This window comes from the organism of the source record quoted next, unplaced genomic scaffold, assembly GCF_019419815.1.
Source record: "Pyrus x bretschneideri cultivar Hongxiangsu unplaced genomic scaffold, Pyrus_bretschneideri_v1 Contig5, whole genome shotgun sequence".
In the NCBI taxonomy this organism is placed as follows: Eukaryota; Viridiplantae; Streptophyta; class Magnoliopsida; order Rosales; family Rosaceae; genus Pyrus; species Pyrus x bretschneideri.
In genome coordinates, this window is record NW_025999787.1 from 10,762,966 (window position 1) to 10,787,536 (window position 24,571).

Here is a 24,571-nt window from a genome sequence, read left to right on the forward strand (position 1 = left end):
TAGAGTTAAGAAAATAGCCATTTATTATTGTGGTCTAGTAATATTCCTCCTCTTTACTTGTAAGTGCAAGATCTTAAGTTCAACTTTTGCCAAAAACGAATTTGAACCATAACCACATTATTGCTTAACCTGTTGTGAGAGTAAGCTCATCTTTTCCTCCCTAGATAATATCATTTAAATTAAAAAAAAAAGGAAAAAAAAAAAAAAAAGGTAGTCAAGAAATTAAAGGACAGAAATGTAAATTATGTAATCACGAGAAAAAGGTTAAGCACACTTGGAAAGTTGAGTCAGCCATTTTCGTCCCCTTCGGCTTAATTTTGTTATTCGCAACTTCCTTTCCTTCTGGTCTGCAACTCTTATCCTCAAAGTAATCGCTCTCGATCATCTGGATCAAGGTAAGAACATGTTTATATTGACTTTTTGCTTACTTCCCAACTAATCCAGTTCTCAAGTAGATTTATGGTTGACTTCTTTTCTTAACAATCGTGATAATTTCCCATTTTTTTATCTTCTTAATACATATTCAATTTTATTTTTTTAATTCTGGTGGTTGTGTCTGGTTGTTCAGTTTTGATGAATACCAATATTCAGACCAGACCTGCTCAAGCTGGGGCACCTCCAATGGAGGCAGGTGATGATTGGAGGACGCAATTACAGTCAGAGTCACGACATAGAATTGTCGCAAAGATGTATGTTTTTATTACAAGTGATATTACTAATCCAAACTATACAGTGTATTCAATTGGGAATTAAAGTGATTTTAATGGATTTTTACAGAGTTCAATTGATTTGTAGAGATTCCATGTAAAATTTTGATTCAATTCCCTCAAAATCTCTTAGAGATAGGTAATATTTATAGATGCTTAAAATACGCTACAAAATCTCTCAAATTCCCTTTAATTCCTCAACTTTTTCAAATTCTTTAAAATCAAATTCTAAATGTATACAATTGGAATGTTATAAACCTTTTTAAATTCTAATTGAATACACCGGATTTCTAAGGATTTTAATAAATTATCGTAAAATTCTGATTGAATACACATTGAATTTCAGAGAATCACTTAAATTCCTAATTGAAGACCGCTAGATTCATTAAAAGAATTAAAATCCCTCCAAATCTCAATTGAATACACCCCCACGGTTTAAAGCTGGGACGCAGTATGTTAGAAATAAAGCGTCTAGAAATTACGGACAGACTATCCTTATTACTCCTTCTTAGCTGAAATATTTAACTCTCGTTCAGGGAGTCTGGAAAGAGAACAAAAAGTGGTACTAAACCGTGTTGTGTATACTGCTTGTTGTTCTAGAGTACCCCAATTCTGTTTTGTATTAGAAATTTGTAACGAGTTGCATTCGTGCGTATTTACCTACACTTTTAGTTTGTGACTTATTGAATATTTTGCATACAAAGAATTGAAACGATGAAAAGGCACGTTCCCTTTGATGGTCCGGAGGGATTACGTGAAATCGAGAGGATTGCTGTAACGTTTGAGGAAAATATGTATGTTGGTGCCTCAAGTCAGGTACTTCAAGAACCCTTGGAGTTCAAATCTTTTTATGTTGTCATTACTGACATAGATGTTTTATTTTCAAGTTTATTTGTATTGTGGATGCTCGATAGAGTTGTAATCTAGATTATGTGGGGATCTCTTTTTCCAGTCGGATTATATACGGAAAATTTCTCTCAAGATGCTCACCATGGAGACCAAATCTCAGACCGCAGTCTCCCACGCATCTCTTGGTCCATGTATGAACGCCAACTTTTGTTCCAAGTTTATGTGCATTACATTCTTTTCTAAATATTCAGTTAATTCAAATCTAAGGTTAATTTATAGTTCACTTCTTTTCTTAGATTTGGTTTCACCAATTCAATTTTATTTATTTATATAAGTCTGATGAATGTGTCTGGTTGGTCAGTTTTGATGGATACCAATATTCAGACCAGACCTCCTGAAGGTGGAGAACCTTCAATGGAGACAGGTGATTGGAGGAGCCAATTGCAGCTAGATTCACGACACAGAATTGTTGCCAAGATGTAAGTATCATTAGAAGAAGAAAGAGAATCTGGAAATCTTCGAATGTTAATTCTTTGTACTCCTTGGAGAGATACTGAAAATACAATAGTCTTTTGTTTGGGTAATGAAAGTATGATACAAGAGGTACCAAATCGTGTTATATATGCTGCTTATTGTCAGATACATCGTCTTCCCGAGTTTTATTTTTTACTGCAAATATGTAACTAGTTATATTTGTACATATTTTCCAGTATTTTCGTTTGGAATAATTTAGGTCGAGTCCTTTGTTCAGCGTGATTTAACTTTGTTTGTTCATCATGGTCAGTAACTTATTGAATATATTGCTCATTTGCATATACAGACTGGAAACATTGAAGAGGCACCTTCCCTTCAATGGGGAGGAGGGATTACGTGAACTCGAGAAGATTGCTGCAAGGTTCGAGGAAAAGATATATGTTGCTGCCTCAAGCCAGGTTCTTCCCTAACTCTTGGGGTTAAATATGATTTTTCATGGTGCATTACATATTGCCTATGTAGTTTTTCTTACATAAATGTTAATTTTCCAAGTTTTTTGTATTGTGGATATATACGTACGGGGATGGATTCTAATCCAAGTTGTGTGGATCTTTTTTATCAGTCGGATTATCTTCGGAAAATTTCTATGAAGATGCTCGCCATGGAAAACAAGCCTCAAGGTGGAGAAACTTCAATGGTCACAAGCAATTGGAGAAGCCAATTACAGCCAGATTCACGACACAGAATTATTGCCAAGATGTAAGTTGGAAAAGGAAAGTCCAGAAATCATGCTGAAACAGAACTGGTTTAACCGTTTTAATAAATCTAAAACTTCGAGAGACACGTACTGGAAGTAAAATAAAATAAAACTGGTACTAAAACTCGTTATGTATATTGCTTCTTGTCTGTTTAGAGTACCCCAGTTCTGTATTTATTAGAAATTTGTAACGAGTTCCATTCCTTAATTAGGTTTAGTCCTTTATTCATGTGATTTTAACTTTTGTTTGTTGAGAACTCTGCCTCCATTCCTTGATCATGATCATTAACGTATTGATTGTATTGCATATGAAGAAAGGAAGTGTTGAGGAGGCACCTTCCCTTTACTGGTGAGGAGGGACTACATGAACTCGAGAGGATTGCTGTAAGGTTTGAGGAAAAAATCTATACTGTTGCCGTCAGCCTGGTACTTCCAGAACTCTTGGAATCCAAACCTATTTGTGTTGCCTTGCAATACTGCAAATGTTATTACTTACATAGATGCTTATTTATCAACTTTATTTGTAATGTGGATACTGGATAGCGTCGTAACTTAAGTTGTGTATAAATCGCTTTTTCCAGTCGGATTATCTACGGAAAATTTCTCTCAAGTTGCACACCATGGAGAACAAGTCTCAGACCGCAGCGTCCCCAACACCCAACTTGAACCTGAAACGGCGTCGTGTCTTTGCCTGACTTCCGTAGGTACCCATTTTAAAAGAAATAGTCCCTAGAAATTGCAACTATGTATGAAATAAATGAATAAAACTTCACATTTCCGAGTTTCAAAAACCTTCAATATTTGATGCCTTTAAGTAAGGAGACTTCGATGTATACAAATCGATGCCTAATTCATCAAGTAACAACGTAATTTTATTTCCCGATGTCTATCTACTGTAGTCCAAAATCAAATTTTTGGTGTGTCTTAATGCCTTTTTCTTGTCTGTTTAGTGTCCTTTTTGTGAAACCGTTACCGTATGTGTATTTCTGATTAATATTTGAGAAAATCAAGTATTTGATTCTAATAATTGAGAAGAACAAATCATTGCTCAAGTCTTGTGTGATACTGCTAAGGGGCTACCTTATGTTTGTTTAATTTGGATCCGGGTTTTATGAGCATTTGCAAGGAAGTTATGTGCTTCCTGCAAGAATCACATAGCACTTCTAGAGCTTTTTCAGGATTCTCTTGCATTTTTACTAAGGATTGATTTCCAAAAACGCTCTCATCAATGTGCTTTCAGTCATTTTAAAAGCACTTTCAAACCAGTTTGTTTACACATTGCTAAACCTGCAAAAGTCACAAGACAGTTTGAGCAAGCATCGGCGGAAGCAAAGCTTACCGACATCAAAATCCATAGCTACCAACGAATAAAGTGTAGAATCAGAAGTAGAGGGTAGTACAACTGTTGTCTATAGACTGAGCACCAAGCAGCAGGCTTACAAAACCATTTTTGTGTGTTCGAGAGAGAGAGAGGATACCACAACCGTTGTCTAAACTCAACCGAAAGAAGAAGCTTTTTTAGCCCTTTTTTTGTGTTTGAGGGAAGAGGGAGATCAGGCAGAAGTGACTAATTAAGTACAGCTTTAGATTTAATTAACCAAAAGATTATATTATAAATCAGTGTGGTGGGTGCAAAAATTTATGGCCCAAGTAATGAGTCGCTTCTTAATTTGAGGGAGTGGAGTTAGAATAACGGAGCTTGATCAAACACTTTCATGGAATATGAAACATGGAAAATAGAAGGAAAGTGGGCCTTAATAGAAAAGTATTTCTATTTGATTAAAAACTGATTACATTGGGGTATTTATACACAAAAGTTAATAAAGATTAGTTACCAACTAATGTAACTAATTAATCTTAATCTATGATTAGTTACAAAACAGTCACAACAAACAAACTTCTTCACTAAGTAACTGTTGACTGTGTTGGTGACTTGTAGTCTAGTTGGCACTGTTGACTGTACTAAGGATGATGTGTCTTTACACCTCCTCAAGTTGAATGGAGGAGAGCCAAGTGAAAGGTTGGACCTGAGAAACTGAAATCAAGCTTTTGACAAAGACTTGGTGTGAATATTTGCAATTTGATGGTGACTGGGAACAAACTAAACTTGGAGAAGATAGGCTAAGACAAGTTCCCTGATATAGTGATAGTCAATTTCCACGTGCTAAGTGCGAGCATGGAATACTCGATTGGATGCAAGGGAAATTGCAGACACATTGTCACACCAAAGAACTGAAACTTTGGATAATGGAAAACATATATCCTTGAAAATCTTACAAATCCAGGTGACCTCAGCAGATGTGTGAGCTAAAGAGCAATATTCAACTTCAATGGAGGAACAAACAACAATGTTTTGCTTCTTTGCACTCTAGCTAATCAAATTACTACCAAGATAAACACAGTAGCCACTAGTGGAGTGTCGATCAAACACACATCCTGCCCAATTAGCATCCGAGAAGGCAGTGAGATTGAGTGAACTTTTCTTGAACCAAAGTCCTTCAACAACAGTCCCTTTGAGAAACCTTAAACTCTCTTAACAGATTGAAAATGAGTATCTCTAGGACAGTGAAGAAACTGACAGAGTTGATTAACAACAAATGAAAGGTCATGTCGAGTCCAAGTCAAATATTGCAATGCCCTAACAATTGATCTATATCATGTGGATTTGACAGTAGTGTTCCACTATGATCGAGCTTTTGAGTACCAAGAGGTGTAGTGCAGGGTTTACTTCCATCCATGTTTGTCTTGAGAAGTAGATCCATTGCATACTTGTGTTGAGATAGAAAAATGCCTTCTAAATTTCTGTGTATCTCCAAACCCAGGAAATAATGCAAGACTGGAAAAAGTTGACTGAGCTTTTGAATGAAAGCCTTGCAGACTTAAGCACTAGGTCCAGTGACTAGTATGTCATCAACATAAACTAGTACAATGACAAAAGTAGGCTCAAAGGTAACAAACAAAGAGCAATCAAATTGAGAATTGTGAAAACCCAGAGAGATCAAAGTTTGAAACAACTTATCATACCAAACCCTGGGGGCATGCTTTAGGCTATACAGAGATTTGTTTAGCTTGCACACATTAGAGGGCTTCGATTTCTCAATAAAACCAGGGGTTTGTTGCATGAAAACCTCATCCTTGGGTGTATCATGCAAGAATGCATTACTAATGTCCAACTAATTCAAAAACCAATCAAACTGCACTGCCAAAGTTAAAAGTATTCTGATAGTTACAAGTTTTGCAACTGGATTGAAAGTCTCTTGACAGTCAATACCCTCTTGTTGATGAAATCATTTTGCTACTAATCGAGCTTAGTATCTATCCACGCCATCTGGTTTCCTTTTAATACGAAAGATCCATTTACATCCTACCAGATTCTGATTTGGTGAAGATGGAACAAGATACCAAGTTCCTGTGGATTGCAACACTTGAAACTCCTTAGCCATTGCTTTCAGTGATCATGTTTAGAGGCTTGTAAGTAAGTGGTAGGAACAAAATTTAATGTATCAAGCGGATGTTTAGAGCCTTGGAGCTTGTTAGATAGAGAGTTATTACATCACTCTATATTTTACAATAAACATCCTGAACAAACACTAATTTGAGCGTGATAGTGTTTTATTGTAGGTGCCTCCCTTCCTTGTTGATGGCAAGCGAAAGATAGTGTCTAAAACTTCTCAACATGTTCAAGATTAATTGCTGGTAGAGAATTTGAATACTCAAAATTTTCAACTCCAACAAAATATACGCGAATGAATGAGCTGTAAGCTTCTGCCAAATGTAGTTTTCAATATTGGTATATATACAAGTGTAGTTTAAACAACTTCATACAATTTGAATTGAGAATATTGAAATTTAGCCACTAGAGTTAGTCCGGTTTTATGGATGGGTTGCATGACGAATATGACTGTTATATTCAGCTTCGAAACCTTCCAATATAATTAAAAGATAGAGAAGGAAATTTGAATTGTCCATCCCACAAATGTGTGATCCACAGAGCACTGCGAAAAATAAAATAAAAATGTGAGTCACCATCCACCAACCCAAAAAAAAAAAAAAAAAAAAAGATTGATTCGCACCCCACTTTCTTTTTTGTGCACCTTTTTGTCCCCTTTGGTCCTTAAAGCTTTCTTTGCGTCAGTCTGCAACTCTTATCCTCTAAGTAATCTTGATCACATCATCTCTTGATCAAGGTAAGAAAACCAACTTCCCTTTCATATTTATGTGTATTAGATTATTTTCTTAATATCCAATCGATCCACTTCTCAGGTTGATTAATAAGTTGACTTGTTATTTTCTTAGATCTGGGTTTTCCAGTTCAATTTTGTTTCCAAGTCTGCTGGTGTGTGTGGTTGGTCAGTTTTGATGGATCTCAATAACCCGAGACCTGCTCAAGGTGGAGAACCTTCAATGGAGGCAGGTGATTGGAGAAGCCAATTGCAGCAAGATTCACGACGCAGAATTGTTCACAAGATGTAAGTATTGTTTGAAAAAGAGAGTGAATATTGATCATCTGTGTACTGCTTTTTAGCTGAATTGAATCCTTAAGTAGGTTTTTGGAAGTATATATAAACAAAATCGGTTATAAGGTTTTAATCGAAAAAGAAACTTGGAGAGACACTGGAGTATTGCAAATACAATACAAGGGGTTCCAAAGCTTGTTATATATTGTATTTTACGGTTTATTGTCTGCTTTGTGTCCTCTCCTTTATTCATGTGATTTTAACTTTTGTTTGTTGAGAACTCTGCCTCCATTCCTTGATCATGATCATTAACGTATTGAATGTATTGCATATGAAGAACGGAAGTGTTGAGGAGGCACCTTCCCTTTACTGGTGAGGAGGGACTACATGAACTCGAGAGGATTGCTGTAAGGTTTGAGGAAAAAATCTATACTGTTGCCCTCAGCCAGGTACTTCCAGAACTCTTGGAATCCAAACCTATTTGTGTTGCCTTGCAATACTGCAAATGTTATTACTTACATAGATGCTTATTTATCAACTTTATTTGTAATGTGGATACTGGATAGCGTCGTAACTTAAGTTGTGTATGGATCGCTTTTTCCAGTCGGATTATCTACAGAAAATTTCTCTCAAGTTGCACACCATAGTGAACAAGTCTCAGACCGCAGCGTCCCCAACACCCAACTTGAACCTGAAACGGCGTCGTGTCTTTGCCTGACTTCCGTAGGTACCCATTTTGAAAGAAATAGTCCCTAGAAATTGCAACTATGTATGAAATAAATGAATAAAACTTCACATTTCCGAGTTTCAAAAACCTTCAATATTTGATGCCTTTAAGTAAGGAGACTTAGATATATACAAATCGATGCCTAATTCATCAAGTAACATCGTATTTTTATTTCCCCGATGTCTATCTACTGTAGTCTAAAATCAAATTTTTGGTGTGTTTTAATGCCTTTTTCTTGTCTGTTTAGTGTCCTTTTTGTGAAACCGTTACCGTATGTGTATTTCTGATTAATATTTGAGAAAAACAAGTATTTGATTCTAATAATTGAGAAGAACAAATCATTGCTCAAGTCTTGTGTGATACTGCTAAGGGGCTACCTTATGTTTGTTTAATTTGGATCTGGGTTTTATGAGCATTTGCAAGGAATTTATGTGCTTCTTGCAAGAATCACATAGCACTTCTAGAGCGTTTTCAGGATTCTCTTGCATTTTTATTAAGGATTGATTTTCAAAAACGCTCTCATCAATGTGCATTCAGTCATTTTAAAATCACTTTCAAACCAGTTTGTTTACACATTGCTAACCTGCAAAAGTCACAAGACAGTTTGAGCAAGCATCGGCGGAAGCAAAGCTTACCGACATCAAAATCCATAGCTACCGACGAATAAAGTGTAGAATCAGAAGTAGAGGGTAGTACAACTGTTGTCTATAGACTGAGCACCAAGCAGCAGGCTTACAAAACCATTTTTGTGTGTTCGAGAGAGAGAGAGGATACCACAACCGTTGTCTAAACTCAACCGAAAGAAGAAGCTTTTTTAGCCCTTTTTTTGTGTTTGAGGGAAGAGGGAGATCAGGCAGAAGAGACTAATTAAGTACAGCTTTAGATTTAATTAACCAAAAGATTATATTATAAATCAGTGTGGTGGGTGCAAAAATTTATGGCCCAAGTAATGAGTCGCTTCTTAATTTGAGGGAGTGAAGTTAGAATAACGGAGCTTGATCAAACACTTTCATGGAATATGAAACATGGAAAATAGAAGGAAAGTGGGCCTTAATAGAAAAGTATTTCTATTTGATTAAAAACTGATTACATTGGGGTATTTATACACAAAAGTTAATAAAGATTAGTTACCAACTAATGTAACTAATTAATCTTAATCTATGATTAGTTACAAAACAGTCACAACAAACAAACTTCTTCGCTAAGTAACTGTTGACTGTGTTGGTGACTTGTAGTCTAGTTGGCACTGTTGACTGTACTAAGGATGATGTGTCTTTACACCTCCTCAAGTTGAATGGAGGAGAGCCAAGTGAAAGGTTGGACCTGAGAAACTGAAATCAAGCTTTTGACAAAGACTTGGTGTGAATATTTGCAATTTGATGGTGACTGGGAACAAACTAAACTTGGAGAAGATAGGCTAAGACAAGTTCCCTGATATAGTGATAGTCAATTTCCACGTGCTAAGTGCGAGCATGGAATACTCGATTGGATGCAAGGGAAATTGCAGACACATTGTCACACCAAAGAACTGAAACTTTGGATAATGGAAAACATATATCCTTGAAAATCTTACAAATCCAGGTGACCTCAGCAGATGTGTGAGCTAAAGAGCAATATTCAACTTCAATGGAGGAACAAACAACAATGTTTTGCTTCTTTGCACTCTAGCTAATCAAATTACTACCAAGATAAACACAGTAGCCACTAGTGGAGTGTCGATCAAACACACATCCTGCCCAATTAGCATCCGAGAAGGCAGTGAGATTGAGTGAACTTTTCTTGAACCAAAGTCCTTCCACAACAGTCCCTTTGAGAAACCTTAAACTCTCTTAACAGATTGAAAATGAGTATCTCTAGGACAGTGAAGAAACTGACAGAGTTGATTAACAACAAATGAAAGGTCATGTCGAGTCCAAGTCAAATATTGCAATGCCCTAACAATTGATCTATATCATGTGGATTTGACAGTAGTGTTCCACTATGATCGAGCTTTTGAGTACCAAGAGGTGTAGTGCAGGGTTTACTTCCATCCATGCTTGTCTTGAGAAGTAGATCCATTGCATACTTGTGTTGAGATAGAAAAATGCCTTCTAAATTTCTGTGTATCTCCAAACCCAGGAAATAATGTAAGACTGGAAAAAGTGGATTGAGCTTTTGAATGAAAGACTTGCAGACTTGAGCACTAGGTCTAGTGACTAGTATGTCATCAACATATACTAGTACAATGACAAAAGTAGGCTCAAAGGTAACAAACAAAGAACAATCAAATTGAGAATTGTGAAAACCCAGAGAGATCAAAGTTTGAAACAACTTATCATACCAAACCCTGGGGGCATGCTTTAGGCTAAACAGAGATTTGTTTAGCTTGCACACATTAGAGGGCTTCGATTTCCCAATAAAACCAGGGGTTTGTTGCATGAAAACCTCATCCTTGGGTGTATCATGCAAGAATGCATTACTAATGTCCAACTAATTCAAAAACCAATCAAACTGCACTGCCACAGTTAAAAGTATTCTGATAGTTACAAGTATTGCAACTGGATTGAAAGTCTCTTGATAGTCAATACCCTCTTGTTGATGAAATCATTTTGCTACTAATCGAGCTTAGTATCTATCCACGCCATCTGGTTTCCTTTTAATAGGAAAGATCCATTTACATCCTACCAGATTCTGATTTGGTGAAGATGGAACAAGATACCAAGTTCCTGTGGATTACAACGCTTGAAACTCCTTAGCCATTGCTTTCAGTGATCATGTTTAGAGGCTTGTAAGTAAGTGGTAGGAACAAAATTTAATGTATCAAGGGGATGTTTAGAGCCTTGGAGCTTGTCAGATAGAGAGTTATTACATCACTCTATATTTTACAATAAGCATCCTGAACAAACACTAATTTGAGCGTGATAGTGTTTTATTGTAGGTGCCTCCCTTCCTTGTTGATGGCAAGCGAAAGATAGTGTCTAAAACTTCTCAACATGTTCAAGATTAATTGCTGGTAGAGAATTTGAATACTCAAAATTTTCAACTTCAACAAATGATACGCGAATGAATGAGCTGTAAGCTTCTGCCAAATGTAGTTTTCAATATTGGTATATATACAAGTGTAGTTTAAACAACTTCATACAATTTGAAATTGAGAATATTGAAATTTAGCCACTAGAGTTAGTCCGGTTTTATGGATGGGTTGCATGACGAATATGACTGTTATATTCAGCTTCGAAACCTTCCAATATAATTAAAAGATAGAGAAGGAAATTTGAATTGTCCATCCCACAAATGTGTGATCCACAGAGCACTGCGAAAAATAAAATAAAAATGTGAGTCACCATCCACCAACCCAAAAAAAAAAAAAAAAAAAAAAAGATTGATTCGCACCCCACTTTCTTTTTTGTGCACCTTTTTGTGCCCTTTGGTCCTTAAAGCTTTCTTTGCATCAGTCTGCAACTCTTATCCTCTAAGTAATCTTCATCACATCGTCTCTTGATCAAGGTAAGAAAACCAACTTCCCTTTCATATTTATGTGTATTAGATTATTTTCTTAATATCCAATCAATCCACTCCTCAGGTTGATTAATAAGTTGACTTGTTATTTTCTTAGATCTGGGTTTTCCAGTTCAATTTTGTTTCCAAGTCTGCTGGTGTGTGTGGTTGGTCAGTTTTGATGGATCTCAATAACCAGAGACCTGCTCAAGGTGGAGAACCTTCAATGGAGGCAGGTGATTGGAGAAGCCAATTGCAGCAAGATTCACGACGCAGAATTGTTCACAGGATGTAAGTATTGTTTGAAAAAGAGAGTGAATATTGATCATCTGTGTACTGCTTTTTAGCTGAATTGAATCCTTAAGTAGGTTTTTGGAAGTATATATAAACAAAATCGGTTATGAGGTTTTAATCGAAAAAGAAACTTGGAGAGACACTGGAGTATTTCAAATACAATACAAGGGGTTCCAAAGCTTGTTATATATTGTATTTTACGGTTTATTGTCTGCTTTGTGTCCTCTCCTTCTATTTTTATTAGAAATTTGTAATTTACATTTGTACATGTTTCTTTAGTCGAGTCCTTTGTTCACTGTGATTTAACTTTTTTTTTTTTTTTGTTAATCATGGTCGGTAGCTTATTTAATTGTCAATTACAGCCAGATCTGTATCACACGGAATTATTCCCAAGACGTATGAGAAAAATAAAGTCTAGAAATCATGGACTTCATTGAGGGGAGAAAAATATTTACTGCTGGAATATCTTTTTAATTCTTTTTAGCTGAAATATTTAACCCTCTTACACATTGAAAATATGCAGAAATAGAACTTTAAGAGACGCAGGAAATAGAATAAAAGTAGGATGCATGGACAATCCCCTCGTATCCCCGTGTCCTGTCGTGTCTTGTTAGGTGTCGTATTGTATTTCCTTGTGTTCAAATGACAATTCTTCTTGTTAATTAGACACATCCCCATGTCGTGTCGTATCCCGAGTCCGTGTCCATGCATCATAAATACTAAACCATGTTCCGTATATATATTGCTTATTGTCTGTTTAATTAGAGTAGCCCAGTTCTGTTTTCTATTAGAAATTTGTAGCGAGTTCCATTTGTGCTTATTTCCCTATATTTTTCGTTTTGGACAATGTGGTCGGTCCTTTGTTCGCTGTGATTTTACCTGAGTAATCTGCCTGCATTCCTTATTCATGGTCGCTAACTTAGTGTATCAATTGCATACAAAGAACGGAAACGTTGAAGAGGCACCTTCCCTTCGAGGGGGAGGAGGGATTACGTGAACTCGAGAAGATTGCTGTAAGGTTTGAGGAAAAGATATATGCTGCTGCCTCAAGCCAGGTACTTCCAGAATTTGTGGAGTTCAAATCTCCATTGTGTTGCATTCCAATATTGCATATGTCTATGTTTATTTTTCAACTTCATTGGTACGTATTGTGGATACTCGATAGCGTTGTAATCAAAGTTGTGTGTGAAATCTCTTTTTTCCAGTCGGATTACCTGCGGAAAATTTCTCTCAAGATGCTCACCATGGAGACCAAGTCTCAGAACGCAGTGTCCGCGACACCCCCCTCCAACCTGAAGCGCCATCGCGTCCTTCCTTGACTTTCTTAGGTACCCATTTTTCAAAAATGGCCCCCTAGAAAATGCAACTATGTATGAAATAAAAAAACCTTCAGGTTTCAGAGTTTCAGAAGCTCAAAGATTATATATATAGTAGCAAGAAACAGATGTTTGTAATATCCATCACTATTCTGCCTCATTGACCTCATTTAAAAAATATCCATTAAACTTTGGTCATTGAAAACCCGAAGGAGTTGATGTACAACATTTACTGGTAATTCTTCTTCTTCTGCTCATCGATTTATCAACCATGTAAAACTCATTTCTTAATTATGTGCGACTGGTTTTGCTTTTAAATGTGTTATCTTCGTTTTTTTCTTGCATCTCGCATTCTTCAATTTGCTTTTGAGATCCTTCGAGCAACCATGGATATAATCCTTCCAATTTGCATTTTAAACACAACCATGGTACATAAATATCAATTTGCTTTGGTTCGTGATTCTCTTCTCCTGTATGGTAACATATATATAAATAGTAACCACCATGCTAGTAAATTTTTTCACTCACTTGTCAGTAAAAGCTCTTAAATTTGACCTTCATGAATGATTAATTTGATATCAAATTATAGTTGACTCGCTATAACAAATTATGACTTAGTCCAAATTCCTTCAAATTCGGTAGAAATTTCAATATCGAAAATCAGAATCAAACATAAATGTACGAGAGAATAAGAAATGCCTAGTAAACACTTACCTATATTTTGAGAGGAGGAAACATGCATATAATTGTTTTGAGAAGAGGAAATAAGCAACATGTCCTTTGCCTTCACTTCCAAGAAACTATTTTGTTACATCTCTCTATATATATTAACCACCACTCCTTTTCTCAAACCAAATTCCACGTCCCTCTCTCTCGTTCTTCTCTGTCTTGAGCAAGCAAGCATGCATCAGCCAAACGACGACCACATGATCGAGATGGCGTCTGCCGAGTCCACCACCCGCGGTGATAGAGTTAGCCTCAACAAGTTCTTTGCCAATGTACAGTCCGTTAAGGCCATCTCTAATGGACCGGTCGAAGGCCCCTAGGGCTAAAAATAATTCGGAAGGACACGAAACCGTCTCCAACCGAGGACTAGGTCAAAAGGCTTATGGGCCTCATCAGACCAAAACCCCCAAATCAGGCCAGCCAGCCCTCCAACGTCATAATGTCAAGCTTGACATTTTGCCAACCCTCCAGCTCAGCCCATTTGAATGGCGTCAGTATGACGCCAACTAGCAACGATTAGCTGCCGTCAGGTTACCATTGGAATTTGAATATTTTTATTTTTTGGAAATTTTAAAAAACAATTCTAAATTTTTTTTTTTTCCTATAAATACCTAAATCGAAATCATATTGTCCGAAATTCTAATATTTAGCGACACATGTCACTCGAAATCCTATCAAAAAATTATTGAGATTATATAAAGATAAGAAATCCGGAGGCTTATTTATTTGGCGACAAGTGACACTCAAAATATGTCTGAAAACCTTATTTTAATATGGTAGTTTAATTTAATTAACCATATTAATTCAATTAAAATAATAAATTATGTTTGGCCTATGGCTCTTTAGCCCCCTCAATTGGAGATGGTTTTTTGTTAAAGGGCTATGTTTGGAGATATTTTTCAGTGTGACGGGCAAATAAGGTGGTACACTACGTGTCACTATACAAACAGTGGAATTTGTGTATTAAAAAGGTAATAACTTAAAAAATAAAATTTCCCACCACTTACATAAAATCATGTGGTGTACCACCTGTGTTTCAATCATAATGAAAATTTTCCCCTATGTTTGGCCTATGATCCTTTAACCCTTTTGGTTGATGATGGTATAAATTATCGTCTATCACTGTTCATTAAAATATAATTTATTGCAAGGTTATAGGGCTAAAAGAAGCTCTGTGACCCTCGTTCCGTTGGAGATAGCCTAACTACATGCTCAACGGCGGCTCCAAGTCAACCTTAAAGCCTCTCACGAGCAGAGCAAGATGGTGCTCCTAAATTCCAACGTCGGCAAGGCCCTCCGATCTCGCATGGATGAATACTTCTATATCGCTTTGGAGACGGCTAAAGTCCTCAAGCTCCAACTCGATGCCCTCCACCGCTCTAACCATAGCTTGCCAGATTGCAGACTCGGTTCGGTAATGGACCAGCTTGCCAGATTGCAGACTCGGTTCGGTAATGGACCAGACTCGGTTCGGTAATGGACCAGACTCGGAACTCTGCTATCAACTGCCTCCGAGAGAAGCTCGTGGCCTCCATGAACAGCTACAATGCTATGAGGCAGAAGATATCATCCGAGTATCGCGAGGCCGTACAGTGTATGTACTACATTGTCTCGGCTGAAAACCCCGACGAGAAAACCCTAGACAGCCTCATCTCTACCGGTAAGGGCAAATCCTTTATTTTAAAACCCCATTATAATTACGTAAAACTAGAAATTTTTCGAGTAATGCTAGTCTAGCAACTAAAATTTTCGACTTAAATTAAAGTCTCCCCACAAGCATCATGAATAAAATTTGGCCTTTTAGTAGTAGTGCTTATAATAATAAATAATAAATTAGACGTTTAAATGAAAAATGCTAGGGAGTTCATCTTTTAAATTACGTTTTGTAAACTACATGATGTGGTAATAAAATAAGACTATGATTTAAAGAACCACATCATGTGGTTCAAAATCACGGTCTCGCTAGCGTTAACTGTTTAATATGTGTGTGCTAAATTCAAATAATGGCTGAATTTTCAACATATGTTTTAAGAGAGTTTTCGAATGATATTTTTCTGTATTTTGATATGAATCACCTCTAACTCTATAAGAGAAAGTGGTCAATTTTGTTGTCCAATTAGCATTATTCAAATTTGTCACTCACACTCACAACTATTATTTGTGGCTTAATTAATGATTTTTCATGCATTCATGCAGGAGAAGGGGAAACCTTTCTGCAGAAGGCGACCCAGGAGCAAGAGAGATGAGGAGCCAAGTCCTGGCCACGGTTCAGGACCTGGACACGTTTAAAGAGTTCCAAGAGCGGCACGACGCCGTAAAACACATAGAGAAGAACTTGCAGGAGCTGCACCAGGTGTATTTGGACATGGCTTTGTTGGTTGAATCCCAGGACGAGCAGCTACGAAACGAGAGCGATGAACTCAAACAGAGAAAGACACCTGCAACGGAGCTGAGAGGTGTGAACAACGGGAAGAAGAAGCTGAGAGGCGTCGAGTCTTACCGGGAAAACATCCGCAAGTGGATTGCGTTACGATTATGCTGTTGCTGCTGATTGCGTTGATTTACATTGTCAAGGTGAAGCCGTGGAACAATAAACACCATCATAGGTTAAGACATAAGAGAAGAGACCACTATTAGTTGAGACGTTAATTTTATTTTTATTTTTTCAATTGAATTGCAAACTTAAGTTTTGTATAATTAGATTGAAAGTTCTAGTGAAATTTTTACTTTTTGTGTTCTAAGATCTTATAAAATTTTATCAATATTTAGGCATCTATTTTCGCTAGGATAATGCTCGTGTCCTCCATGGGGAACTTGCTTATTTCTCCATTTATAATTAACATATATTTACCGTATCAACTTAGAAATAGTTAATAATTTTAATCATCATCTAAAAATCATATCTGCAAAAATCATTCAATTTAAAGATCTGTAACAATTCATATGCATAAAACAAATGACCGACTTGTCGTGAGGATACTACTTGTTACTAAAAATGTTAATTGATTTGACATGCACAGATAGTTAAACGATATTCAAATTGAATGCTTTTTTTTTTTATTTTTTTTATGTATGATCTTTAAATGATACTAAACAATATGAATGATTGTGATTTTAAAGTTTGTATAGTTAACATACGTTTATAAGTGACGAGACAAGTTCCTCCAAAGTGGAACACAAGTGTTATCCTTTTCACTATTGTGCCCAAGTGAAATTCGCTCAAATACCACATGATAAAAGATCATGTGTACATTTGGTGCTTAAAAAAGTTCAATTTATCAACCAAACTTTGGTGCTAATGTGCCTCCTCTGTTTTTCTTTTTTTTTTCTTTTTTTTTTTTTTAAATGACAACTGAAGGTAAGTCACGGTTATCCATCATTTCCGATGGCCGGGAAGATTCACAAAGGCATTTCAGCCTTCCTCTGGCCATAAGCTTGGCTTCCACACTAGCAGTAGGTTTCGAACCCAAGACCTCCAATTTTTAGTTTGAAGGAAGCCTCGCAATCTGCCATTCACTATTGGACCACCAGCTCGTGGTTAATATGTCTCCTTTGTTAAGTTTCGTTAGTTTTTCCGTTAAAAAAAGCCTCTTGTGACGTTCATTGGTGACGTTTCAAAGCCATTTTTGTATTCTTGTCTCTCTCTCTCTCTCTCTTACTCATTTTTTTAATGATAATATTTGCATCCACTTCTTAATATTTATATTCTTTCCTTTAAATAACGTATCTTTGTTGTACAAATTTTATAATTGGAATTGTTTATTTCCTTATTTTCATTTGAAGATCATCCTTAACAAAAAAAAGAAAAAAAAAAACGTCATTAGAATCTAAGATCATTTAGTCATCGATGATAAACCTTCATTCATTTGATGCATTTTGATGGTTAAACGATTTCAGTTCTAATGAACTTTCGTAAATATGATTTAAACAAAGATAGAAAAATTGAACGGTTCTAATAATAAAATGTGTAGGGGAGAAATGCATTCCAAACGATACGTCGTTAATGTGCCAAAAGAAATGAGGTTAACAGAGGCTTACACCTCATCTGCTTCCTTGGTACTTTTTCAGCGCCTCCACAGCAAAGCGGCCGCCACGGCTGTGTAATGTGCAGACTTTTCCGGTCACAAGACTTAAATGGAAGGACATTTAGATGGTTAGTGTGTGTGGAGGATTGAAATTTTTGCACAAGGAATGAGAGACTTTCAATAAGGGCGTCATGTGGTTGGACTTGGTGGATCATTGAACAATAACTCGTTCGTAAACGTGTTTTTAAATGACTTAAAACGCTTTTAAAGAAAATACATTTTAAACCAATCCTAAGTAAAAATGCAAGTTAACCTTAGAAAAAGTACATGAAATGCTTCTTGCAAGAACCACTTCAAACGTTGTTGAAACATTTTTTCTAACCAGGTTAAAGAAAATACAATAGACTGTATAATTATGAAAGAGATGGACCCGCCAGGGTTGGGGAATGGTGAAGGGAGTAAGATTTTATCCCTTTCAATCTCTTCCTAATTATACGGTTACGATTTAACATCTTGTGTTAACTTCTTTATAAAGAATAAACAAAAGAGAGGAGGGAGGGAACTCAAGGGGAGAGAATTTGAGAGGAAGAGAATCGGACTCCCCGGAGAAAAGGGACATTCTCTAGTTTCAGAGGGCACATTTACACAAGGGGATGGGAGTCATTCATATTTCACGTCACTCTTGTGTTTACCAAAACCGGTGGAATCAAAGGTCCGGAATCACATTCCACACATAACCATTGCTAATTGAGTTACAAGAAACTAATCACACCTTTCAGAGTTACTTAGGTATTCACTCACGAAAATTCGACGTTGTAAAGCGAAAGACGATTGTAAGATGAAAGTAAACAGAGAAGCCAATTCTCAATATACCAATTACAATCGTATAATTCGACATTTTCTCGCTATCATAATAATATACAGGTGAGACAATCAGAAAGGAAAAATGGGTACATCCCACCCAACTCTAAACTCTATCATCCTCCTCAGTTTTCCCTACAACATTTACTAAGTTCCACAAGCTAAAGACTCGAATTTTCCCATCAAATTTTACTTTTTGAATTAAAATTGAAAACAAAAAAACAAAAAAAGGCTAAGAAAAAGACGAGAAAGACGAAAAAGACGATGAAACCTATCTTCTTTCAACTTCAGATGGTCATGATGATATTCCAAAAACTTCTGGGCAGCATTTCATATATACACTCAAAACATGCCACTTGTCAGATATACCCAGTTTAACTTGATCCTCGGAAGATGAATTGTTTGCCAAATGTAAAGGTACCTAATTCCAGTTTGTCTGCGTATGCTGAGCCTGGTGATAAGGAGCGGACTGGGGCCCTATCGTTTCAGCAGCTCCCGCAACAGCTGGAGACTGTTGTTGCAGAAATGTCGGAGAAGTAATTGTTTGCCCCGGTGGATACATCCCAGGCATGCCACCGTGACCAGCCTGCATAGGTGAGAAAGTGAGGCGAGGCCCCTGAGTAAGGTTGTACATGGAACTCATCTGCAAGCCGGACATATCTTGTCCTGGAGCAGGTATCCAAACAGCTGAGCCTTCTGTCTGCGAAAACATTAAGAGAGGACGGGGGAATAAGTAATATGATGATTGGTCCAATATAATTCATACAGACAACACCCCACCTAGATTCATTCAAGCTTTGTTAGCATGCAAGGAAATTAAAAACTTCAAATAAAGATATGGAATCAGAGACCAACCGGCTGTCCAGTTGTGTAGACATGATTTTCCTTCAGTTGAGATGCTCCACGATCCTCATTACCAACCGAGTTTCCAGATGTAACTGTTGGGCCTGAAGCATAACCGCCAGCGGTGGTGATAAATGGACCACCAGATTGAAAACTGTATTGAGTCGGATGTCCAGCATTGGTACCAGGCTTGAGATGCGAAAGAGAATACTTAACCCCAGAAGCAGCTGCCCCTGGTGGTGACGGCTGTGGTAGAAATACATTCCCAGTTGAAGGCTGAGCAAAGCCGCCGTTGTGACTTAAGAACTGCTGCATATGTGGCATATAATATGGAGGGAGATAGTGGCCATATGGGTAGAAATTAGGGGGATAAGTCTGCCTGTACATAGGAATGGACTGCTGAGAGACAGCTGCCGCGCTTGGCAGTGGTGGAGTTGAGTTCGGGCTAGGCACAGTGGTAGGATTGCCACCCTACAATATGAATTACACAGATCAGAAACATACAATAACAACAACAAAAGGAACTGGAAAGTTGCACTTCAAGTACAAATTTACTCTTAGTCGTTACTTACAACAAAGCTCGGAAGGCGGGGTGTTTCATGTGCCGGATTATTGTGTCCTTCCACTTGTAAAAGCTGGCTCCCCAGCATCGACGGAAAGATACCCAGATTATAGCTCGGGGCATTTAAAGCGGTTGGCTTCTGGTAACCTTCTGGTGGCAACTGCAATTCCTGCTTCGGCAGATCAACTTTTGAGTTTGTACTTGAAGATACATTATCCAACGGTGGTAATTTTTCAAGCACATTAGCTAAAGACACTGGATTTTCAGAGTAATCTCCTTGAACACGAGAGGATACAATATCATTGCTGCATCCAAAAAAAAAAGCCAGATGAGTAAAAATTTTTAAGAAAATAATTCCACAGTTTAGAAAGGGTCCTGTTATAGGTAAATATAAATAATTTATGCTATGGAAGATAAACCATGATCAATATATTTAGATAAAAAGTAGAACTTATGTTCTCTTATCAATTATCATTAAGCAGAAGAGAAAAGCACATAAATCATATATCAAACAAGCCAAAACAGACATATACAGAAGCAAAAATCACCAACCTAAGAGAAGGTTCTTTAGCAGTATCATCAGTATCCTGGGAAGACTCAACAGCACCCATTGAGAAATTATCACCACCAGTACCCTTATCAGAGTCTACTCTCACTCCAAAAGGAGCATCGATACTTCCAAAGGTCAATACATTTTTCAAAGCTTCAGGCACTTGGATATGATTTGGAAAAGTAACATGTTTTGCAACTGAGATTCTCAAGTCACGAGGCAGTTGAGGAGTAGCTTCAACGGCATTTGTTGCAACCTCCGGTAAGTCCACTGTTTAAGAAACATAAGATACGTGAACAAACCTGCTAACAAAAGTAATGAAAGATGCTAAGCACCAAATTCCAATAAGGATACCAAACAGATAATAAACATAACGAGCATAGCAATAATTGTGACAACATTTACTGAGCACACACACAAGGATAGCAATAACACATGTTAAACCTTGCCGATACAGCACATGCAAGGATACTAATTATGATTGAAACTCTCAAGTCTGAAAAAAATTTCCTTCTGTCCAAGGTAAATTGATGCTATAGATAGAGGGGGCCAAAAAACCAATCGAGAGTGTCTGGGGCCTTATGCAAGCATTGGTAGGGCATACATGATGAATGACTTTCAATGAATGCAGCACATGTGAGAGCATCAAGACAAAATCAGCTGACTAACATGTTAAAATACCTTTGGCAGGAAAAGAAGGATTTTGCGACTGTTTATCACCATTAGAAGGCATTTGCGACTGCGTATCACTATTATAAGGCATCAGGGCCATGGAAAGACCTTGATTTGATGGTAAATTGGGTTGTGAAGGCTTAATATCCCCATTGTTTTCAGCCACCTTGGAATCAATTGAAGTCTTTCCATTTTGCACAGAATTAACAGAGCTTGGAGTGGTTTTTTCACTCTTGGACAACTCCAAACCAACAGCATTACCAGAACCATTTTTGGATCCTTGAGTATGATTTGACATAGCAGGATCTGAAGCAGAGGGAACGGTTGAAGCAGAGTCTAGTGGGGCAGAAACTGGAAGCTGGTTAGGTATTGACACAAACTTTTCATCATCCAGTGAACCAAAGGTCGGTGTAGATGCTCCCACAGCAGGAAAAGGTGCTGCAGCCCCTGACTTCTTTGCAACTATAGCTGCAAATCCTTCACGAACATTGTTGTCAACACCCATAGGGGATTTGGGGGAGCCACCATGAGTAGAGCTCCCATTTGGTAGGTTCTTTAGCCCATTCGGTGCGCCAGTTGAAGCTCTGTATGGAGAAATATAAATCATAAATTAAGAGGAAAAATAAGACCTAATATTCTTCTCAAGCATGCAGTAGGATTAAGGTTATGGTTAGGACACAAAAGAATTCCTCAAAGATTAAAAAAGCATGGTATACAAAATTGAGAAAAGCTTACTTTGTGCCTGGAGCTGCAGCAGTATTTTTTGTTTTCTGAACTGGCTTAACAGGAGAGGACATGGGACCTCTATCTGCAAAGTTATTGGCCCCATTTTCCCTCCGAGCAGAATAATTCCTCCCACCAGAGGCATCTGAAAGTTCATTTGTAAAACAAGAAGTTACATCAAAGATAAAGCAGAAATCCAAATCAACAACAATATCATCACAAAATCTAGATAGCAAGATATTACACAGAAAATATATACATGTTAAACAGAGCAAAAGTTTACCAGAAGAAAAGTTTGAAGAATAATTCCCTTGGCCACCACCCCTAGACACTCGCTTCTGTGTGCCTGGTGGCATTTTAGAATCTTCAGATGCTCTGCCCTTCGAGTTCTGTAACAGTAACAGCTCTTACTATAAACCAGCCTAGCTAGCTTAAGATGGTGCATGTGCGCACAAATGAAAAGACGATAGAAACATAATAACCTTTACCATGCTAAAACAGCATTAACAAATAAGCATGCATAACTGGATGTATATATCCTCATAGAAGAACACAAGATATTTACCTCCTTTCTCCGATCTTTTCTGCTTTTGACCTCATGAAAGGTATCTGCCAACACAAACAATATGCTAATTAGTTCAGGAGTTAAGTAACATTCGGTAGGTGTCTTGTGTGTGAAGCACGAGTGTTACGCATGACAATGTCTACAAAACAATGATGAGGAAGGACACAAGTAGAGATCGACAAGGCAATCTGTAGACAGTAAGACAACTAAAGGAATGATCCTACTCAGGCAATCTGCAGTAAGACAACTAAAGGAGCAATCCAACTCACACAATATGCAGTAAGACAACTAAAGGAGCAACCCAACTCATACATGTAGATACCAAGTCAAATTCCCTAAAGATATAAATATGCAGTAAGACAACTAAAGGAGCAATCCGACTCGGACAATATGCCGTAAGATAACTAAAGGAGCAATCAACTCATACATGTAGATACCATGTCAAATTCCCTAAAGATTTATGTGGCCCAAGCTAATCATGAATCCCAAACATTTCAATCGCTTACACCAAACACAAGGATGATTTAAATGCAAACTAGTAATCATATAACAAAGGTCTCAGTTATGTAGTAACTTGTCACCACAAAATTATTTCAGGAAACACGTGTAATATCGACATAAGTAACCAATTTACTATCACAGATATGAGTTCACCAATATAAATGTCCTATCAAAATCGAGGTGAATTATGTGACAAATAATACCACATCTTACTCGAAAATCTATACTTCACACAACTACTATGCAAGATTAAGATATAAAATAAACCAATTAATGAATTCAAACCCATGAGAACCAGAATGACAGGAGCATTCAGATGAGCCAAAAAAAAGCACCAGCATTATGAGAACATTCCAGATGATCAATGTAAAAACATAGACATAACAAGAAGTTATCTTGCACCTTGACAACAATTTTCTTGACAAATAAACATTCTGCAAACAAAATAACATAGCTAGTACGATTCTCATTAAATTTTACCAATCCTTGTAAAGGGGAAAGCTAAATTTCATGTTTTTACATTTCTAGGGTCAATTTCAAATCTTCAGTGCACAAACTAGCATAAAAACACAAACTTTAAACACACTCCCACCCCACCCAGTTCCTCAGCAGCCAAACAGAACCAAACAACAAAAACAACAAAGGAAGCTTCTTTTCGACTTTGTAAACGCTCTTCCCCTTCATAAATTTGAAGAAATTATTTTTTAATTTTCTATTTGTATCTTCGATGTTCTCCGAAAACAGAGACGAACCCATAAAAGAAAAATCAAAACCCAAAAGAACCCATCGATCACAGGACAAAAAACAAAACAAACCCAATAAAAATCAGCGCCAAAAACACAGAACCCAGAAACCCATCGGCATAAAATCTAATGTAAACACAAAACCCATGCCGAAAAATAGCCTCCTTTACCTAAATACAGGAGCTTTTGCGCGGTCTCGTTGGGATCCATAGAGCACTCCCTGAGCACGGCGTAGATTTCATCGTCGCTATGCTGCTTCCCGGTCATATCCCTTATGTTCTGGATCGTGAGCTTTACATTGTCTGGGATTGAAACCCTAGTCTCCCCACCGCCGCTCATGTTCTGTTTAGCCGAGAGAGAGAGAGAGGAGAGAGAGGGGAGAGAGAGAGAAAGAGAGTGTTTTATTGGGTGTATTTTGGTGTATTGAGAGAGAGACTTTGGTTTGGTGTGAGAGAAGAGAGAGAGGCAGCTCAAATGATAGGAGGAGGAGGAGGTACTTATAATAAAATCGAAAATAAAAAATATATTGGTGTGGGAAGGACTTGGGAAATTTATTGTGGGGCTTCGGCTTGTACAAGGAGAACCTTGGGAGATACGGATTTGGATTTGTGTGTTGTTTTGCTGGGAAAGAAAGGAAAAGGGCAAAAAGGGTAAGAACATAGAGAGAGAAAGTGACAGGAAAGAAAGGGCATGACTGGATGAGAGAGTAAGAGACATGTGTGTGCGCGTTTACTTTTTGACT

General features: G+C 37.3%; 3 protein-coding genes across 4 annotated transcripts; 2 read left to right on the forward strand and 1 right to left on the reverse strand.

The window, feature by feature from the left end:
* Positions 1-240: 240 nt before the first annotated feature.
* On the forward strand, positions 241-13,264 carry LOC103940355. Of its 2 annotated transcripts, XR_007252579.1 has the most exons (12): positions 241-395; positions 569-689; positions 1,412-1,523; positions 1,660-1,747; positions 1,918-2,035; positions 2,377-2,488; positions 2,653-2,789; positions 7,582-7,693; positions 7,849-11,457; positions 11,567-11,739; positions 12,686-12,797; positions 12,948-13,264. XR_007252579.1 is itself a non-coding variant. In XM_048569175.1 (9 exons), the coding sequence occupies exons 2-9, from the start codon at positions 574-576 to the stop codon at positions 3,480-3,482; spliced, it is 909 nt and encodes a 302-aa protein (XP_048425132.1). In that variant the 5' UTR covers positions 241-395; positions 569-573; the 3' UTR covers positions 3,483-3,667. The 2 variants fall into 2 exon arrangements, 1 of the variants encoding a protein (XP_048425132.1); XM_048569175.1 differs by lacking the exons at positions 7,582-7,693; positions 7,849-11,457; positions 11,567-11,739; positions 12,686-12,797; positions 12,948-13,264 and adding exons at positions 3,102-3,213; positions 3,369-3,667.
* Positions 13,265-16,018: 2,754 nt separating this feature from the next.
* Positions 16,019-16,414, forward strand: LOC125470228 (syntaxin-125-like). The gene has a single exon (XM_048568998.1). It carries the CDS (start codon positions 16,027-16,029, stop codon positions 16,333-16,335), a length of 309 nt encoding a protein of 102 aa, XP_048424955.1. The 5' UTR covers positions 16,019-16,026; the 3' UTR covers positions 16,336-16,414.
* A 2,234-nt stretch (positions 16,415-18,648) lies between these two features.
* LOC103927468 (GBF-interacting protein 1-like) lies at positions 18,649-24,305 on the reverse strand. The gene is made up of 9 exons (XM_009336394.3): positions 24,000-24,305; positions 22,586-22,629; positions 22,304-22,409; positions 22,033-22,165; positions 21,307-21,881; positions 20,628-20,895; positions 20,086-20,380; positions 19,526-19,984; positions 18,649-19,370 (listed from the first exon to the last, which is right to left on the reverse strand). The coding sequence occupies exons 1-9, from the start codon at positions 24,166-24,168 to the stop codon at positions 19,092-19,094; spliced, it is 2,328 nt and encodes a 775-aa protein (XP_009334669.2). The 5' UTR covers positions 24,169-24,305; the 3' UTR covers positions 18,649-19,091.
* Positions 24,306-24,571: the final 266 nt, after the last annotated feature.

What these genes read in the sequence shown, in the direction of transcription:
- LOC103940355 (XM_048569175.1), top strand. Translation starts at nt 574, where the DNA reads ATGAATACCAATATTCAGACCAGACCTGCTCAAGCTGGGGCACCTCCA. An exon ending in ATGTTGGTGCCTCAAGTCAG is followed by an intron (nt 1,524 to 1,659) that starts GTACTTCAAGAA and finishes CTCTTTTTCCAG; the next exon opens with TCGGATTATATACGGAAAAT. An exon ending in CACAGAATTGTTGCCAAGAT is followed by an intron (nt 2,036 to 2,376) that starts GTAAGTATCATT and finishes TTGCATATACAG; the next exon opens with ACTGGAAACATTGAAGAGGC.
- LOC125470228 (XM_048568998.1), top strand. Translation starts at nt 16,027, where the DNA reads ATGAGGAGCCAAGTCCTGGCCACGGTTCAGGACCTGGACACGTTTAAA.
- LOC103927468 (XM_009336394.3), bottom strand. Translation starts at nt 24,168, where the DNA reads ATGAGCGGCGGTGGGGAGACTAGGGTTTCAATCCCAGACAATGTAAAG. An exon ending in GCAAAAGCTCCTGTATTTAG is followed by an intron (nt 22,630 to 23,999) that starts GTAAAGGAGGCT and finishes TTGTGTTGGCAG; the next exon opens with ATACCTTTCATGAGGTCAAA. An exon ending in TTCTTCAAACTTTTCTTCTG is followed by an intron (nt 22,166 to 22,303) that starts GTAAACTTTTGC and finishes ATGAACTTTCAG; the next exon opens with ATGCCTCTGGTGGGAGGAAT.